We start from the raw sequence: 17,872 nt of genomic DNA, 5'->3' as shown, positions 1-17,872 counted from the left end.
AAATATGTATTAGTATTTCATTATTATTATTATTATCATGATTAACAATCATCATTGTGGTCAGTTTTCACTAATAATTATTAGTTAACACCCACGCAATAGATTGATAACAATTATTGGGCCCTGGGAGGGACTGAAGCTTGAACTGAAGTGAATCATAGAGACAGTGAATGAATTGATGGCAACTACTGGTATCTTTCCAAAGCCTACTGGCTCTTATACTGTTGGATGCGTTGACATTTGTTCTGATAGAGCTCCTCTGACTCGTATATACTACCCAACGAATGACAAGCTCTCTCAAGAATACTCTTATGCCAAATGGAGCCCACACCCTAACTACATGCCCTCATATTGGAACCTGGATAGCTTACAGTCTCCAACAGACATTTCCCAAGAAGAAGTGTCTAAAAAAGCTGATAGTGTAACCATACCAGCACTGTATGATGCTCCATTAAGAGGAGGAGAGGACCAATACCCAGTTATAGTATTGTCCCATGGGAGACGTAGTATGAGAACGCGTTACTCTGCCTTTTCTTGTGAGCTAGCATCTCATGGCTATGTCATTGCTGTACCTGAGCACTGTGATGGATCCTCTTGTATTGCATTGAATCGTAAAAGGAAACTCGGGACTGATCAAGATGGAGCAAAATACGAGGATGAATGGATACCGTATTCCGAGAGAGAAGAGGGAGAAACAGAGTATGATTTAAGGACACGGCAGATTAAGAAACGCATTCAAGAACTAGACGCTACTAAAGACCTAATCCTTTCCTTAGGTAGAGGGGCTCCTGTCAATATTATCGATGATTTTTCAAAATTTGATTTCTCTCAGTTTAAAGGTCGTGTGAACGAAGATGCCTTTGCCCTGGTTGGTCATTCATTTGGTAGTGCTACACTTCTCCAAGCTTTTTATGATGAAGTGAGTACCTTTAAATGTGGCATAGCTATGGATCCATGGATGATGCCACTGCCTGAAGAACTGTTCACTAATGGACTAAAGCAACCAGTACTCTTCATCAATTCAGCTCTTTACTATCAGACTCCACAGACCATTAGTAGAATACTCAAACTACTCAAGCCTCCCGATGAAGCTACCGGTATCAGCTCTTCCCAGCTGATTACGATTGACGGTACAGTCCATGTTAGTCAAAGCGATACTATTTTTGTCCTAAGAGAGTATCAGTTAGACAACAATAAGCCGTTGTTGTCTCCTGAGATAAGTTTCAAGATTAACATGTCTCTCTGTCGGGCATTTCTCAATCGATATTTACTCAAGTTGCCCGAGTATCAGAGCAAGATACCACTACTGGATGGAGGAGGAGAGGATCATAAAGAAGAACATAATGATTGTATTATTTATGGTACTAATGTTAATGTTTTGTGATTATTATGATAGAGTCTATTGCAATGAATAAACTAATTTTCAAACAATATAAGCAATGCTAATTATATTCATAGACGCATCTGAGCCGGTTTTGCAATCAAGCTCGTGCTGGTAATGTTTTGAACATGAGCTGCTCTCACTGCTACTTATATAAGTAACCTGTTCCTTCCTAAAGGAAATGTCCTATCTCTTTCTCTTCTTTGCTTTTGTTCGCCTCCTGATACAGACTAGAGGGCGGCCTACTGTTCCCTATGGATTCAGATCCGCCAAACACGTTCTAGTCATAGGAATAGATGGACTAGGTAAGTTCTGTACAGTCTTGTTCATAATTGATGTACAACTACAGGCTGAAATACATTATATATACAGATATAGATCTATTATAGATAACAATGGGCGGGTGTGTGTTTGCTTTTCATCAACCACAATGTTCAAGTGCCTGTATAGCCCACCATCCACTATTCAACTTTGTTGAAAGCAACTTTGTGGCTACTTTGATCTTATGGCAACTCTGTTGCCTGAAATGGAACTCAGTTCTGTTGAGACAGCACATCAAAGTAACTACACAAGTTGAATAGTGGATGGTGGGCTTAACTATAAAATTGATATTTAGGGCCACTCCAATTAGATTCCTAGTTCTCCTTTCACAGGCGGGGCTGATGTGGGCGGGTGGCTTTGTTAATATTCATTACATTTTTGGTTATTGCAATATAAATTGATGTGTATAGTGCATGGATAATCAAATTATTAACTGCCCACGCAGGCGTGTGCAGGTGGGGAAGGGAAAACTAGGAATCTAATTGGAGTGGCCTTAGATTGATGCTATTTCAAAGCATAAACAAAACATTACACTACTGGCAACTTTGTGCTTGCATAGGTGTCACCTATAGCCACCACATGCATTATTTGAATGAACATGATTTGTAAATTGCTACAGAATGTCGCACATTAATAATAATCACGGATCAGTTATTATAAAAAGCAGCAAGGCATGTACATGTTTGTCTTTATATGTGCTTATGTTTATTTAAGCATTAGTTAGTTTATTTGCCCAACACAAAGTTTTGCTTAACTGTCCAGTTTTACATATTATAATACAGGTGCTGTTTATTTGAATAATGCTACTCATTTGCTCCCAAATTTCTCATTATTCTACAAGAATGGATCAGCAGCTCTTACTGGCATAGCACGGAGTGAAATGATTGCAGTTAGTGCCCCGAACTGGGCAGCAGCCATCACTGGAATGAGCCCCTCCCAATCAGGGATTATAGATAACTCTTGGACACCTTCTGAAGGAAGCAAAGAAAGAAATGAAGAGATGAGAAAGTGCTCAATGTGCAGCAATAATAGCTTGGTAAGCTAGAGTGATGTATTATGCTAATACAATACTTTATAATTGTAGGAAATAACTCCATCCGAGAGTATAGGTGATGTTACTGTTACTGTTCCATCATTGAATATCAATGGCTGTGCTACTGTTACGTATGAGCCATCTGCTCCTACTGAACTACACAGAATATCCTCACTAGCTACAGTAGGTTTTTATGCTATAACTAAAATTAATTTTACGGATTGTCCATAGACTCCTGAGCCAATGTGGGTATCAGCTAGAAAGCAGAATCCATTACTGAAAGTAGCAGTGGTCTACTCTTGGGCCTGGATCAGACACTTTGTGAGTAGTCAAACTGTTGACTGGTCCCACAACTGCAAAGGAAATGACAAAGAGTGCATAGAGAAAGTTAGGGCATTGTCATTGTGCCGTTTATAATTATTGCATAGTACAATTATTATAATTTATGAGTATGAGGGGTTTTAAAATGAGCCAGCCTATGGTTTTTTCCAAAAAATGGCTCCAAAATCACCCCAAATTTTTATTACATTTTATTAATGTCCTTAGGCTTTGAGCTGTTTCTGACAAAAAAATTTTGAGTTACAGCCATTTTTAAAAAATAGCCAAAATTTTGACTCCAAAATCACTCCAAGTTTTTATTACATTTTCTGATGTATATTGATGAATTTATGCTACACAGAAAATTTGAGCTGTTTCCGACAAAAAATTTTTGAGTTACGGCCATTTTTAAAAATTAGCCAAAATCTGAAAAATACCCAAGGCTATATAGCCCATAGTTTTTTCCAAAAAATAACTCAGAAATCACCTCAAATTTTTATTACATTTTCTGATATATATTGATGTCCTTAGGCTATGTAGAAAGTTTGAGCTGTTTCCGACAAAAAATTTTTGAGTTACAGCCATTTTTAAAAATTAGCCAAAATCTGAAAAATACCCAAGGCTATAGCCCATGGTTTTTTTCAAAAAATGGCTTCAAAATTTTATTACATTTTCTGATATATACTTTTATCAGAATCAACTAAAACTTATATAACATTAGGATATGGATTGGGAAAAAATATAAAATAGAGAATTCTCTCTTGGTCTTTTTAAATGAAATTTGTCCAAAAACCCTATAGCAAAGTAATACCTTACAGGCCTGGACTTTTGTCTAATTTGAGCAACTTTTAAGACTCATTAAAAATTCAATTTTAATTGGAGTTATTATTTCTATTTATTATACTAAATTGTTTTCTACTTTAGCTCATTGAGTTTATTAGTGAAGGCTCTCCCCAATTGTCCTTCCTTCATCTTGATAGCATTGACTCCACTGCTCACCTTCATGGCTTTGGCAGCCAACAGTACTACACAGTACTCAAGGTACTACAACAACTTATTTTAACAGTCAAACCTGCTATTGTGGACACTCTAAAATAAGGACACCTCTATAATCAGGACAGGTAGGATCAGTCCCAATACAATATAATAGTGTATTGATGAACCTATCAAATAAGGACACCTCTTTAATAAGGACAGTTTTATTGGGTCCCATGGTGTCCGGAATAGACAGGTTTGACTGTAGTAGTAGACCTTTTATGTGTTTTCATCCTTTATGATCAATGCAGAAAGTTGATTCATACATTGGACAATTACTGGAGGCACTACAAGAGAGTAACAAGCTTAACACTACACTGATAATGATCACATCAGATCACGGAGGGTACAGGAAATACCACGGGCACTTCAATGAAGAGAACATATTCATTCCTGCCTTATTCCTTGGGCCTGGAGTGAGAAGAGGAGCCTCACTGACTAATTTCATCAGTTTAATTGATTTTGGACCTACAGCATTGAATGCATTGGGACTAAAGCCAGGAGTTCATATGAGGGGACACGTTATAAAAGAGATTTATGCTCACTAGCTACTAGTACTATTATACCCATTATAGTGCATATGAAGTACTTTTGCGAATGCATGTGCATTCTATCTGTACAATTGCCATAGCTGTTTTAAGCTTTAAAACTGTGTCATATTAATAATTGTTATTATTATTTAATAATTATTATTAAATCACTTTGTAATATAATTATTTGTTCTTTTGAATAAAAAAATTATTATAATCTCGAATAAAAATATATTTGTAATTCTTATTTACTAGCAGCGGCAGTTAACAGCCAATCCAGGCCAGTTGACAAGCCTTCAAAAGTATTGACATTAAGACTTCTAACCTGCAATGGGATGGAGAGAAAAATATGGAGTATATAAGAACTATCAAGATGAAGATAGTGTACTGTCACTCATAAAATAATAATGCACGCTTTACCTAATACGGTATAGAAGAAAATTTTGGAGGGAGTCACATTTGGCGAATTGCTAAATTTTGCTGACTGAAAAATTTTAATTTGGCAAATTTTTTGTGGCCACGTGCCATTGAGCATGTGTATAATGGCTCAAAATGGCGGATTTTTATTTTGGCAAATGGCTATCAAAACATCAAATTCGCTAAATTTAACTACCACCAAAATTTCCTTCTATAATGGTACATAATGGTTCCTAATAAATAAGGTTATTTTAATAATAAAGGTAAAAAAATTAAGTTGAAGCATTGCCTTAACTAAGTTCCGTGACTCATGGATATTAACAAATACTGCAATAAATTCCAGTCTTACCTGCCATGGATTACTAATGTCAATCAGTTTCAGTTTATCAGCTACATCAAGTGAAGGAAGTGATGGTTGTTGATCGTCAGTCTGAAACAAGCAGGACAATACTAACAGAGGAATACGCTGATTGTGACTGGCTAGAAGCATGGCAGTTAACGTCTCAATATCTGATTCTAATACTAGAGGAGGAAGGAGAAAAAATGAAGATGAAAATACAGGTAAAGTGTTTTGAAGAAAAATTAACTAAAATTAAAACTTGCATGAATTATGAACATGAAAAGTAAGCAATTACACATGGGCTATAGTAGAGAACTTTATAATCAATATTTTTTAAAAATATTTTAGAAAAAAATTAAGATGTAATGAAGACGAAAGTACAGGTAAAGTACTGTATAGCGAGAAATTTTCGTGGATTTCACGTTTTTTCTAAAATTCACTCTGCGAAAATGAATTTAATATGGTTCAAGATAGCCAAAAAGTAGAAAACTGTGAAATTTTTGGGACACGAAAATTTCTCGCTATACGGTATGAGAAGAAAAAGTGAACTGAAATTTAGAGGTGGGTGATACGATACTAAAGTATTCATATATCTGATACGAGGCCTCCAATACCAAGTACTTGATACCAAATCCTGGTATCGAGTAGTGTAGTGGCCACGCCTCATTACACCTTCTTTGACGTCATAATGATGGCCACGCCTTTTAATAATTACAAAAATGGCGGCTCATTTTCCTTAATCTTTATTAATAACCAATCATAACTTATTCTCACATGAGCAATAGCTGACTACTCATTCAGTACTCAATACCATCAATACTGATACTCAGACTACTTGGTATCGGTTCAAAATTTCTGATATCACCCACCTCTACTGAAATTGAAACTTGCATGAATTATGAACATGAAAAGTAAGCAATCACACACAGGCTATAGTAATGCATGTAGCTTTAAGTGCTTATACAACTAATCAATTTTTATGTTATTAAATACAGTAGGGGCAATTATCCCCCTTCAAAAATTTTAAGATTGGAAACATCGCAATTCTTAAGCAGACATGCCAGCTAACACTACAGAATCTCATTTTTATGCACTAATATTTGAAAAAGGCATTGTGGGTTGCATGAAAATGTGGTTAACACTTCTGTACTTGTATAAACTGTAGCTAGCTATGACCCTTGCTATAATTAACTAGAACAAAAAGAGCATACTTTCTTCATTGAGATTAGTAGCATCAACAGCTAGTATGAATCCATCTGCCATCTGACACTGCTCCTGCACTGCCAGTGTCAATATTGGCTCTGCTACTCCTTCATCTCCCGCTCCTCCTCTGTCTTTGCTAGCCGATCCTGATATGAGTTTATTGATCCTCTGGCCTGTACCAGCTGATGCTGCTAGCCTCTCAGCTCTGAGGGGAGAGAGAGAGAGGGAGAGGGAGAGAGAGAGAGAGGGAGAGAGAGGGAGGGAGGGAGAAAGAGAATAGAAAGTGCAGAGAATTAAAGAAGAGAAGCATGAATCAATATGGAATCTTAATTGTGGGCATGAATTACTTTGTTGCTGTGTAGAGTGTGATCAGATTGACTGTGGCATTATTATGTTTTATACTAATACCAGAACCAGCACCTAAAACACATTAAAAAATAAAAAATAGATCAAACTAAGAAGATAGATACATATCAATATGTACTTGACTAGTATTAATACTAATGCTACATTTATATGGATACACTGTACATACATGTACATATGTACATGCTTAATACATGTACTGTATAGAAGGAAATTTTGGAGGGGGCTAAATTTAGCGAATTTGGCATTTTGATAGGCATTTGCCAAAATAAAATCCGCCATTTTGAGCCATTATACGCATGCTCAATGGCACATGGCCACAAATTCGCCAAATTAAAATTCGCCAATCACAAAAATTTAGCCATTTGCCAAATTTAACTCCCTCCAAAATTTCCTGCTATAGGGTACATGTACTTACCATCTTTCCCAGGGACAAGTCCAATAGGTTTGTAAGGAGAGTTAGAGTCAAGGATCATTCTCTTCACTAATGGTACTGTCTCAAGTCCACTCCCAAACATGAGGAGCCTTGGAATGTGTCCTTGAAGACGACGCACGAAAGACTGGAGTCTCTGAGTGAACGGCTGGTATGGGACTGAATCACGGTTGGTAAAACAACTCTCGTAGCTACATGACGATAATAATAGAGTTAAAAATAATATTATTAGTAATGGTATGAAAAATAAACAATATTATTCAAAAAGATAATGTCTTGACTTTAGGTGAATGTGCATTTTGATTGTCACGTGTTGCTTAATAGGTTCCAGGTTTCTATTGAGAGATTCTTAAGGTTTAATAGACCAATGTATAGCTATTACTATGGTAAGGTGCACAGCTATACATGTAGCCAATAAAAGTTAGAATCGAATGCATTTTAATCAGGGTTTCTTACAAATCATGCTAAGTGAGCTAAAAAGCATGCTTTATGAGCTGAATATTATTATAATAGTACATGTACATGGCTTTCGGGCAACTTAAAAATTCATAAAAATCAATTTTGATCAAACTTGCTACATACATATCACTGCTATCCTTACATTGCTTGAGCAGATCTATCAGAAGAGACCTCCTGGTACACTTTAGGATGAGACAGGTGGCTCACCACCTCCCACTGTCTACTGTCCTCCCACAACTTGCGTCGCCAGAGGAGCTCGTCACTCGTCAGCGTATACATCCTCTGACAGGTCTGCTGAAGATGACAGAGGGACCTCACGTCAAGATAAGCAGCTATGTGAATCACCACACCCACAGGGAGATCGCTAAACAAGACAGCATTATCCGTCCCGTTCTCTTTCTTTAATATAACAGAGGCAGTGCCAGCCATTAAGGAGCTACGATAGTCCTCGGCTTGAGGGTGGAGTCTCCTAGTCGAGGAGGCTGTGTTAGTTGCTTCTTGAGATTTAATGGAAGTAGGTGGGGACGTACTACTTGTTGAAGTGGTGGGGACTTCGGTTTCTCCTTTGTTCTCGGCCATGCTTTGATAGAAATGGTAGAGCCTGTTAAGAGGAGACTTGATGAGGGTCTGTACCAATAAAAGGCGAGGGCTGTCTATAGGAGAATGGCTCGAGTCTATGAATGAAGACGCCGGGCTACCTGGAATAGAAGAAGAGGGGATATCTTTAGGCTCGTCGAGTATTAGTGACATTATTGCAATGAAGTAAATGACTGGTTTTCTAGCTCTCTCTCTCTTTTATTTTTATATACTTTATTGTTCTTACCTGTTGGATTCTGTTTGTCACTTCAAGACAAGTCATCACTGTATACGTGGCAAACTATGAATGGGCGTGGCTGAAGAACAACCACCCACGCACCATAGAATTATAAAAATAGCACTATGAGGAATCTGCTGACCATTCTTTCTCCCTAAAGATCAAGATGATTTCAACTTCTGCAATTTGCCTTTCTTTTGCAAGTTTAGCAGGTAAGCTTATGGTATACTTTTAATCCATCTGTTATAAAATATCATTTTCTTAAATTAAAATAGTTCTTTTTGCGGCTTGCACCAGTGGTCAGACTGTTCCATGTAGGCCTCAATGCTGTGAATGGATGAACCAGGATTATGGATTATCCTTGCAATCACCTACTCCTAGAGGATTTATTACAACAACACTACCAAATCCTGAGGATATGTTATCAAATCCTTGTATAAATGTCACTGCTCAAGAAACAGACCAATACATCGAAATACTAGTAAGAATTAAGATAGTAAATACAACATTACTATGTTCCCCTCTATTCATGATATGCTACAGTACTGCTATCTATTTGACTTTTGTATTTTGTAGGTTGAAACAACTACCCCAGGTAGAAATAGTCGAGTATGGTGAGGAGTATTATACAAATGCAATTGTTTATGCTGATTATTTTTTAGTGTGACTGTTAATGATGATCCAAATCCAACTTGTGGAAATGTATGATCTTTTCCTTACCTATCTTGTATAATATTCCTTATATGATACTTTTGACATGTTTATAGGGTCAGGTATCCTACTGTCAACAAGTTCCATCACTAAATATGACTATAACAATTTTTTGTGATGACTCTTGTGATCAATCTGAAATTCTATTTTGGTTCCGTGTTAATGTTAGCCAAGCAGGTATAGATTTCATTACATCATACTTTTAATGTTATCATAATAGCACTGATATTTACAGCCACATCAAAGGCAGGCCAGGTCATACATACGCATATCATATGACCTGGAATGTGTTAATATATTTCTACATATTGAAAGGGATTTATATTGCATTAAAATGTTTGTCCTATGCATTTCTAGTTTCATTTGATGATGTGTTTTGGTGTTCTAGAAGGCTAGGAGATTATCCTTCAGGACTTATCAATGTGACTACTCCACCAAACACAAATCCAACTGAAATACCAACAACAAATCCAACTGAACTACCAATAACACACCCAACTGACCCACCAGTAACAAATCCAACTGAAGGGACGCCACCAGTAACAAATCCAACTGAAGGGACACCACCAGTAACAAATCCAACTGAAGGGACACCACCAGTAACAAATCCAACTGAGGGGCCACCACCAGTAACAAATCCACATGAAGGGCCACCAAGCAACTCAAGTGATTCAACTAATGCTCCTCAACCAACTAGCTCACCTGAACCAACTAGTGCTGGTACTACACCAAGTTCTAACCTCCTCCTGATGCTCTGTATTATTGCTCTGACACAAATCTATAATAACTTTTAATATACTAACAGTGCATCTTGATTGCTACTATTCTGGCATTCTAAAAACAGAACTACTTACATGTACAAAAATATAAACATTCACGCACCTAAATAAATTTTTTTGATTAATTAAGATCATAAAATCAAAGATTACACACAATTAACATTTTTTTATTTCGTGTTACAATTTACAACTATTCCTACTTCTTCATTTGTTTCAAGTCTGCCTTCACTTTCATTATCATCAGTTCCATACACACCACAGAGTCCTCTCTACTGTCATGCCCATCATCAACACTGTCCTGTATGAACTTATGCAAGAGTTCAACTGCAAGTGATTTGAGTGCTCTCTTGAATGGAGGCCCTCTACGATGAGGAAACACTATAGCAGTATCAACTATTGTACTATGAATAAACTGAGAGAGAGAGGGGGGGGGAGAGGGAGAAAGAATTATTAAAATGCAGAGGAGTTATGCAAATAATGGAAAAGAGAAGGGGAGAGTTACATGTAGGCATGTTTATAGGTGAGAGTAATCTTATACCTTCAATGCTTTAAGATCACTTTCTAGACTATGTCCAATCAATATGGTGTCCTCATAGATGAATTCCAATAGTTTTGACTGTACATCGGATAGAGTTGTTGTCACGCCAATAAAATCTTTGGCTGCTAAACCACTGAATCTATAAAATGCATGAAAAAGAAAGTTTAACTTCTGACTCTGATCAAAATAGGATTTTTATGAGTTTTAAAGCTGCTCGAAAATTTGGTCAATAATTATAGGCTATAGTACAGAATACTTATCAAAAATGGCCAAAAGAAAATTCCTTATTTTCATAATTTTTCCAATACTTAATAATCATCATAAAAAATTGGCTCACCTAGTATTATAATCTACAATGGGGTGCTTTGGTTTCACAATAGCATCATAGACTGTATCAAGCTTCCAGTCAATCACAGTGACTCTTGTTAGCTCCAGCCCAGCAGTTGTATAACACATCTCACAATCCAGTGCATGTATCGTTGGGTCATAATTAGCAACATTAGGTGGAGCTGCTGATTGAACACAACCACTGATGGAAGAACAGATCTCACCAGCAGTGACATGCATCTATTGGGAATAGGAAATGATTGAGGGTTAGCGAAGGAGGAGAGCAAAAGTGAGTGGGTATCAAATTAATACAAAAAATAATCATAAAAGTATTAAGGCAGGTTTACAAAATTACATTGATGCTGGAATTAAATTAGGTTCTATTCTAGCATAAAGCATGAGAAAAAAGGTCAAATCGCCTACACTTTTGATTAAAGATTGATAGTATGCTGGTCTATAGTGTTACATTGTAAACCAGCCTTTAGGTATCTGTGAATCAGACCTGAGCAACTTGGCAGCCTGGAGAGTCAATCCTACCACTGCAGCAACTGTACTGTGAGACAATACCTTCACCATATTCTACACATGTATAAGAGATAACTTTTAGTAGCAAAAAATATTATGACTATTAGCATTAAAAAAATTAATATCGACATAATATTACTATAAAAGTTGCAAATCACAGCTTGGGATTTCTAGTTTTTACATTAATGTACATGTGTGTGAATTCTCTTACAGTACATGTACATTCGTTAATTGTCTATCACCTTTTGATTTATAAAGTCTCCCATAGTGATACATGCACTCTTCAACAGTTTGATACCTGCCATCATTATATATTATGAAGGACTTCTGACAACGGCAGCAAGTATGACGAAAACCTAAGGAATAATTGTGCTAATAATAATAATGTAGAAACAATTATGATTATTATCAAAAAACTGCAACTTTTATTACAACTCAATCTGATGTAAAATTTTTGATTTGTGCATGAGTATTTTGCTTACACATCACTCTTTCTCTCTCTTTTATCTCCAATCTATTAATTCTTACCATTTTGTCCAACTGGTTCAATTTGACTCCGTGCATTTCCTTCTATCTTGAGAGAAGCAACTCCTACATCACCAGTAGGTCTAGGATAGCCATTGGAGATGAGCTGCTCTTCAGATAAACTATACTCCAGTAGCTGATTATAGAAGACATCAACTATAAATAAATATTTGCACATAATGTGCATAAAATAGCAATTAGCAAAATACATGTATAATACATGAACATGTATTTACACATACATGTACATGTAAATACACATTACATGTATTAGTTATTAATAAAATTTTATGATACTTAAAAATGGACAACAGTCCATGCCTTTCCCAAAATTACACATACATGTATGTACATGTACATGTACATTGTAGATGGTTAAAGGCTCATAATTCAAAAATTTGAACTCAGAACCAACTCAAACTTTCTACATAGCAAAAGGACATTGATATACATCAGAAAATGTAATAAAAATTTGGGGTGATTTCGGAGTCATTTTTTGGACAAAACCATGGGCTATAGCCTTGGGTATTTTTCAGATTTCGGCTAATTTTTAAAAATGGCTGTAACTCAAAAATTTTTTGTCGGAAACAGCTCAAACTTTCTACATAGCCTAAGGACATCAATATACAACAGAAAATGTAATAAAAATTTTGGGTAATTTCAGAGCCATTTTTTAGAAAAAACCATGGGCTATAGTCTTGGGTATTTTTCAGATTTTGGCTACTTTTTAAAAATGGCCGTAACTCAAAAATTTTTTGTTGGAAACAGCTCAAACTTTCTACATAGCCTAAGGACATCAATATACATCACAAAATGCAATATAAATTTGGGGTGATTTCGGAGCCATTTTTGGAATAAACCATGGGCTATAGCCTATAGCCTTGGGTACTTTAAAAAAATGGCTCGTTTTAAAAAATGCTCATAACTTGAAAACTATTTTGTTGGAAATAGCTCAAACTTTCTACTTAGCATAAGGAGTAAAGACATCAATATACATCAGAAAATGTAATACAAATTTACAATGATTTTGGACCCAATTTTCAAAAAAAAACAATGGGTTATTAACTTATTACAGCCTTTGCTTTTTTTAATACTCATAACTTGAAAATTATTTGTCAGAAATAGCTCAAACTTTTGACATAGCATAGCAGTAATATTACATGTACACACTCACTATTGAATTCTGGTTCCTTCTTAACAATAATTGAATAAGATGGCAGTGGACGCGGCTTTGGAGGAACAAGCTCAAACTTTCTTGCGACGGGTTTCCCAGAATCAATATTTATCTTCCTCTTACATGAAGCATTAGCAGCAGCTGAGCTAACAGCAGCAAGAGCAGTGAGATTAATAAGTGACGAAGGAGAGACCGGCTGAAACAAGGACTCCCTGCTAGTAGCAGCTGGGGCACTATCAGGTATACTGGGTGAAAAATCCTCAGTAGGACTTTCAAGGTTTACAATGGGAGATAGTGTAGGAGAACGTGAAGAAGTAGGTTCAGTAGGAGAAGGTGATTTAAGTGAACCGGTTAGATCAATAATGCCAGTATCACTCGCAGTCATACTACTAATAGAGTCTGAACTATCATTTCTCTCATTACTAGACAAAGCACTCTCTCTCTTTCTCTTCCTATCAGTTAATGCTGCCCCAGTTTTCTTCCCATTATCACTAGTAATAAGAACAGTGCTGCTATCATCAGAAGACGAACCCATCTTTCCTTCAATGTTAGTCCTATTCTTGCTAAAGTCTGTATTATCATCAATTCTATACAAAGTATCACTGCTCTTCTTTCTAGTGACTGTTGGATTAGTCCCTGCTCTTAGCTGAGTCTTTGTTTTCTTTTTCATTATCTTCTTATCAGGTTGTAGCAACATTGACTCAAATGAGAGGCCAGGACTTTTATCAGTGACACAACCCTTCTTCCTTTTCTTGATGGAAGAGCTCTGTCCAGCCTGTCCATTGTTACCATCACTTGATTTACGTTTCGACGAATAGAAACTCTTAGTATTAGCTCCACTGGAAGGGAAGGGACTACCTTCCAGTGGCTCATCAGCCAATAGGACACTATCATCAGTAGTTGCTGTTAGTTTTATAAACTCTACATCTTTCAAATCATCAAATACTTGAGGATTAAAACTCATTTCAGCCTTGACTGTACTCATAATAGGATCAGCATCATCTTTACTTCTTTTAACAGGTTTCCCTACACTCTCAAGCTGTGGCTTGATTCCTCCTGGACTTAAAACAACATTCAAATCAAATTCAGTGACATCTTTAGTTTTTGCCTTAGTTACACTTGTTTCATTACTGACTTCACTTCCAATTTTACTTGATTTGCTTCCGCTGGGTTTAAACGTGAGCCCTCTCTTTGGTGATTTGGCTCTACCCACTACGTCATCACTGGTCCTGGAGGAGACTCGTTCGTCCGATCGCCTCTGTCTCTCTTTGAGAATTTCTTCGGTTTCTTTTCGGAGAGCCCTCAAGTGGTGAGAGCATAAGTTCCGATAAATCGTTTGGTTTGCACTTCTTTTCAATAACTGCTCTTCATCATCAAGAGACTACAAAAAGAGAGAGAGAGAGAGAGGGAGGGAGGAAGGGAGGGAGGGAGAGAGAGAGAGAGAGAGGAAGAGGGAGGGAGGAGAACTAACTCACATTTAAAAGGAACAAGTAAAGTAGCAAGGTATACACATAATACGTACATGCAAAAGTAACTAACTTTCTTATAGGCCAAAGAAGGTTCCTCGCCTTTTTTAATAAGCTCATCAATAAAAGTATCAAGATATCCTTGACGAAGCTTAGTTGGTACCTACAACATTAAAAGTATAAACAGCACATAATCTATAGCTGAGATTATACAATGCACAGTCTATTTTGTGCCAAATTTTACCTAAAAGTACATATACATGTAAGTACATACATGTACTATATTTTGATGCTCTTATGTACAAATGGGATAAACAATGTAACAATTATTATTAAATAACTGACTTTAGCATTAACTACAGGAGAGAGACGCGGTCTTTTAACAGCTCCAGTATCAGAACTACCAGGAGATACAAGCTTGCTTTTACTAGTCTACAGTATACAAGTATGGACAGTGTAAGTGTGAAAGAATAAGAGACCGAAAAAGAAGTATGTAGCTACAAACTAGATGTATATGATGTAGAATTGTAAATAATTATACACATGAGATACACAGGTAGCGTCCAATATGACAACCCCAGCACTCCCAGTGCATACATTGCTGATTCACCTCAGACATTAATAGCAGAAATACATAGTGTAATATAATAATTATAATAATATCTTACAGTATGTCCTCCACCAGTAACTCGTGACTGTCTCTTCTTATTACTGTACATCACTCCAGGGTCTTTGAGTGTTTCCATTAACTGTGAATATAATGAGCCACATCCATTAATTAGTAATGGACTCCGCCTTACCTTCATGTCCGATAATGACTTGGGACGGTGGGAAGAATGCAACAAATCAGACGACCTGACTATCTAATAATAACAACAACATTTGTTATAAATGATAACAAGATAATAATGATAATAACAACACAGAGTCCCAAAATAATAACAACCACAACACTATTCAGATTTAATAACACTTTACAATAATGTACATGTACATGTACATGCTACAAAGACACTTTACAACTACAATACCGTATAGCACTATATTTTGGCGGCACTTCATTTTGGCAATTTTTCTGTAAAATTTTCATTGGCAATTTTTAATATGGCAATTCTTTGCATACACATGCATTACTGAGAATGCACATTAATGATTGGTGGTTTTAATATTGAGGATTTCACTGACTTGCAAACTGCCAATTGCCAAAATAAAACTCAATCAAATTTAGGCACTATACAGTACCAATCATCACTATTATACATGTAATTACCTTATCAGAATGAGCTACTCTTATATTCTTAATTCCTTTGTTTTCATAAGTTGCCTTCACTTTCTCTCTCCTCTCTTCCTTATCAACAGATACACTACCATCACCCTTTACTCCCTTCATGACTGTAGTAGCCTTGAGAAATGCAATCTCCATATCCAGAGAAGAAGGTCCATCAGTCTCCATGGAAAGAGAACCATCATCATCATCATCACTATCACTGGTCGGAGAACCAAATATATTCTGCTCTAATGTAGTGGGAGTTATGGTAGGTAACTCTTTAACATCTTCAGAAGGAGGACTAGTCTCCAGAGGAATATAAGAAGGAGTGATATTCACTGATGGAGCGTGACTAGGAACAATGGAAGGGCTGGGCACCAAAGTGGTAGTGTATGAAGTAACGGTTGAAGAGAGTGTGGGCTGAGATAAAGAAGATACAATGTTTGGGGATGAAACGGTATCATTATCAGTGAGAGAAGAAGATAAACCAAATGTAATATCCACCAAAGAAGAAGAAGTAATGCTAGTAGGAGATGATTTAGTAATTGAAGATGAGGTATTAGCAATGACAGGTTTTGTATTGTCACATGGTGTGTTAGTTTGACCAACTGATGTTGAAACCGATGAAGGAGCTATTGAACAACTGAATGTACTACTAGAAACAGGTTTCTGTACATTTGGTACTTTACTAGGCACTGGCTGTGATGATGATGGTGCCAATCCTACACAAAATGAATAACAATACATTATACATGCGTATGTACATAGATCTGCTATTTTTTATGTATCAGTTAATTATTTCACTTCAATTAAAGTCAAAGTCTTTCTATTGCTGTAAAATTGTACATTATATAGTCAGACTTATTTCATTAACACTACATCAAATAAATATTTTTATTTTAATATGCAAGGAGAAATTTAAGTCTTAATTAATGTGTAAGGAATAAAAGCAGAGTGTCTGTCATAGGTTTAATGACCAGATCTATTACTGATACTAACTATTAATGATTGATGGGGTCCTATTGTGACTGTAGTGACAGTTAGCTCTGTGACAGAGCCCATGCTCAAAGAATGGGCAAGGAATTCCCTTGAAATATCCTCCAGTAGGAAACATCACAACTCCATGCTGCTTGAGTATACGGAGTAGGCGTGACTTTCATTTCCGCATACTAGTCAGTAGTCTGAATCTAGTTTATTATTAATTTTAATAATCAAACCAATTTAATAACTTTCCCTCTCATTCTAAATTAACTTTTTTTCTACTAATAAAACAGGGCCTATAACTACAAATCCTTTGTTCAATACACTACAAAACAAAGGTCAGTTTTTGTTCAAGTGTATCCATTACCCACTGTACTGCGTCCTGCAGGAACAAGTTGATGATCCATGCCTGCTGCCATGGCAGAGCACATTAAGGAAATGATTCCCATAGCACTCGCAGACTCTGCAGACACCAAACAGCTTCCTTTTCCTGCTGTACAAGTTCCATGTCTTTGACAATGGGCGGAATGTATTCCGACCAGACCAGTAGAACTAACAAGAAAAGATTGTTGGAAATTTTGATTAGAAATATTAGGCTATACTAAGCTCATAATTCTAAAGGAGCATTACCTTGCATTTTGGCCCCCAACTCCAGTAGCACTTCAGCTTACGCCTTTGCCAAAAAGCTGCAAGACGGATCCTTCCATTAGTAATACTGTATACCTCAAAGCAAGCAGTAGCATCTCCTTTAGGTGAAGTATCACAGACTGTAGTTGATGCTTCTGGTGCTATTCGGTAGCTAATTGAGGCTGTCACACCCAAGCCTATCCTGAACACTGCCTTTGGGAAAAATATATTAACTTTTTAATCCTATTTCTTGTTTTCTTACCAAAATGCCTGCAGTAGCTTCTCCTCTGACAGATAGAGTA

The 17,872-nt window shown here is 36.5% G+C and overlaps 5 protein-coding genes and 1 long non-coding RNA gene across 8 annotated transcripts in view; 3 read left to right on the top strand and 3 right to left on the bottom strand.

Annotated features, from left to right (window-relative positions):
- Positions 1–37: 37 nt before the first annotated feature.
- Positions 38–1,436, top strand: LOC105313043 (platelet-activating factor acetylhydrolase-like). The gene has a single exon (XM_011406159.2). The coding sequence runs from the start codon at positions 179–181 to the stop codon at positions 1,382–1,384; it is 1,206 nt and encodes a 401-aa protein (XP_011404461.1). The 5' UTR covers positions 38–178; the 3' UTR covers positions 1,385–1,436.
- Positions 1,437–1,472: 36 nt separating this feature from the next.
- LOC105313051 (uncharacterized) lies at positions 1,473–4,683 on the top strand. The gene is made up of 6 exons (XM_011406171.2): positions 1,473–1,686; positions 2,485–2,738; positions 2,787–2,918; positions 2,967–3,122; positions 3,978–4,094; positions 4,340–4,683. The coding sequence occupies exons 1-6, from the start codon at positions 1,563–1,565 to the stop codon at positions 4,634–4,636; spliced, it is 1,080 nt and encodes a 359-aa protein (XP_011404473.1). The 5' UTR covers positions 1,473–1,562; the 3' UTR covers positions 4,637–4,683.
- Positions 4,684–4,722: 39 nt separating this feature from the next.
- Positions 4,723–8,725, bottom strand: LOC105313050 (F-box only protein 4-like). 2 transcript variants are annotated; one of them, XM_019997641.1, is made up of 7 exons: positions 8,660–8,725; positions 7,979–8,534; positions 7,363–7,568; positions 6,926–6,998; positions 6,587–6,783; positions 5,385–5,557; positions 4,723–4,943 (listed from the first exon to the last, which is right to left on the bottom strand). In XM_019997641.1, exons 2-7 carry the CDS (start codon positions 8,413–8,415, stop codon positions 4,863–4,865), a joined length of 1,167 nt encoding a protein of 388 aa, XP_019853200.1. In that variant the 5' UTR covers positions 8,416–8,534; positions 8,660–8,725; the 3' UTR covers positions 4,723–4,862. The 2 variants fall into 2 exon arrangements, with proteins under 2 accessions (XP_019853200.1, XP_011404472.1); XM_011406170.2 differs by lacking the exon at positions 8,660–8,725 and having other exon boundaries at positions 7,979–8,617.
- Positions 8,726–8,812: 87 nt separating this feature from the next.
- Positions 8,813–10,289, top strand: LOC109582734 (uncharacterized). The gene is made up of 6 exons (XM_019997643.1): positions 8,813–8,862; positions 8,926–9,131; positions 9,227–9,264; positions 9,313–9,352; positions 9,418–9,538; positions 9,719–10,289. Exons 1-6 carry the CDS (start codon positions 8,817–8,819, stop codon positions 10,153–10,155), a joined length of 888 nt encoding a protein of 295 aa, XP_019853202.1. The 5' UTR covers positions 8,813–8,816; the 3' UTR covers positions 10,156–10,289.
- The window catches only part of LOC100634899 (serine-rich adhesin for platelets-like), a 16,018-nt gene continuing 8,398 nt past the window's right edge, over positions 10,253–17,872 (bottom strand). Inside the window, exons 1-13 of one of the 2 annotated variants that reach the window (XM_019997639.1) lie at positions 16,962–17,089; positions 15,966–16,684; positions 15,496–15,558; positions 15,364–15,444; positions 15,041–15,127; positions 14,769–14,858; positions 13,230–14,610; positions 12,059–12,211; positions 11,773–11,886; positions 11,508–11,584; positions 11,016–11,245; positions 10,679–10,817; positions 10,253–10,552 (exon numbers count right to left, since the gene is read on the bottom strand). In XM_019997639.1, coding sequence (XP_019853198.1) covers positions 10,337–10,552; positions 10,679–10,817; positions 11,016–11,245; positions 11,508–11,584; positions 11,773–11,886; positions 12,059–12,211; positions 13,230–14,610; positions 14,769–14,858; positions 15,041–15,127; positions 15,364–15,444; positions 15,496–15,558; positions 15,966–16,684; positions 16,962–17,076 — 3,465 coding nt within the window. In that variant the 5' untranslated portion in view covers positions 17,077–17,089 and the 3' untranslated portion in view covers positions 10,253–10,336. Of the gene's footprint in view, positions 10,553–10,678; positions 10,818–11,015; positions 11,246–11,507; positions 11,585–11,772; positions 11,887–12,058; positions 12,212–13,229; positions 14,611–14,768; positions 14,859–15,040; positions 15,128–15,363; positions 15,445–15,495; positions 15,559–15,965; positions 16,685–16,961; positions 17,090–17,872 lie in introns of those variants that run through there. The other variant, XM_019997640.1, reaches the window with a different exon arrangement.
- Positions 17,183–17,872, bottom strand: LOC109582735 (uncharacterized). The gene is made up of 3 exons (XR_002185203.1): positions 17,833–17,872; positions 17,574–17,783; positions 17,183–17,495 (listed from the first exon to the last, which is right to left on the bottom strand). It is a non-coding gene; the product is annotated as an uncharacterized LOC109582735 (long non-coding RNA).

Source organism: Amphimedon queenslandica, unplaced genomic scaffold, assembly GCF_000090795.2.
Source record: "Amphimedon queenslandica unplaced genomic scaffold, v1.1 AMPQUscaffold_13360, whole genome shotgun sequence".
In the NCBI taxonomy this organism is placed as follows: Eukaryota; Metazoa; Porifera; class Demospongiae; order Haplosclerida; family Niphatidae; genus Amphimedon; species Amphimedon queenslandica.
The sequence above is the reverse complement of the archived record's forward strand: the minus strand, read 5'-3'. Positions and strand labels throughout refer to the sequence as shown.

Excerpts from the sequence above, each read along its gene's own strand:
- LOC105313043 (XM_011406159.2), top strand. The coding sequence starts at position 179 with ATGGCAACTACTGGTATCTTTCCAAAGCCTACTGGCTCTTATACTGTT.
- LOC105313051 (XM_011406171.2), top strand. The coding sequence starts at position 1,563 with ATGTCCTATCTCTTTCTCTTCTTTGCTTTTGTTCGCCTCCTGATACAG. Across the intron at positions 2,739-2,786 it reads TGTGCAGCAATAATAGCTTG|GAAATAACTCCATCCGAGAG; the intron begins GTAAGCTAGAGT and ends TTATAATTGTAG. Across the intron at positions 4,095-4,339 it reads AGTACTACACAGTACTCAAG|AAAGTTGATTCATACATTGG; the intron begins GTACTACAACAA and ends TGATCAATGCAG.
- LOC105313050 (XM_011406170.2), bottom strand. The coding sequence starts at position 8,586 with ATGTCACTAATACTCGACGAGCCTAAAGATATCCCCTCTTCTTCTATT. Across the intron at positions 5,558-6,586 it reads TACTAATCTCAATGAAGAAA|TATTAGAATCAGATATTGAG; the intron begins GTATGCTCTTTT and ends TTCCTCCTCTAG. Across the intron at positions 4,944-5,384 it reads ACATTAGTAATCCATGGCAG|GTTAGAAGTCTTAATGTCAA; the intron begins GTAAGACTGGAA and ends ATCCCATTGCAG.
- LOC109582734 (XM_019997643.1), top strand. The coding sequence starts at position 8,817 with ATGATTTCAACTTCTGCAATTTGCCTTTCTTTTGCAAGTTTAGCAG. Across the intron at positions 9,265-9,312 it reads GGTAGAAATAGTCGAGTATG|TGTGACTGTTAATGATGATC; the intron begins GTGAGGAGTATT and ends ATTATTTTTTAG. Across the intron at positions 9,353-9,417 it reads CAAATCCAACTTGTGGAAAT|GGTCAGGTATCCTACTGTCA; the intron begins GTATGATCTTTT and ends ACATGTTTATAG.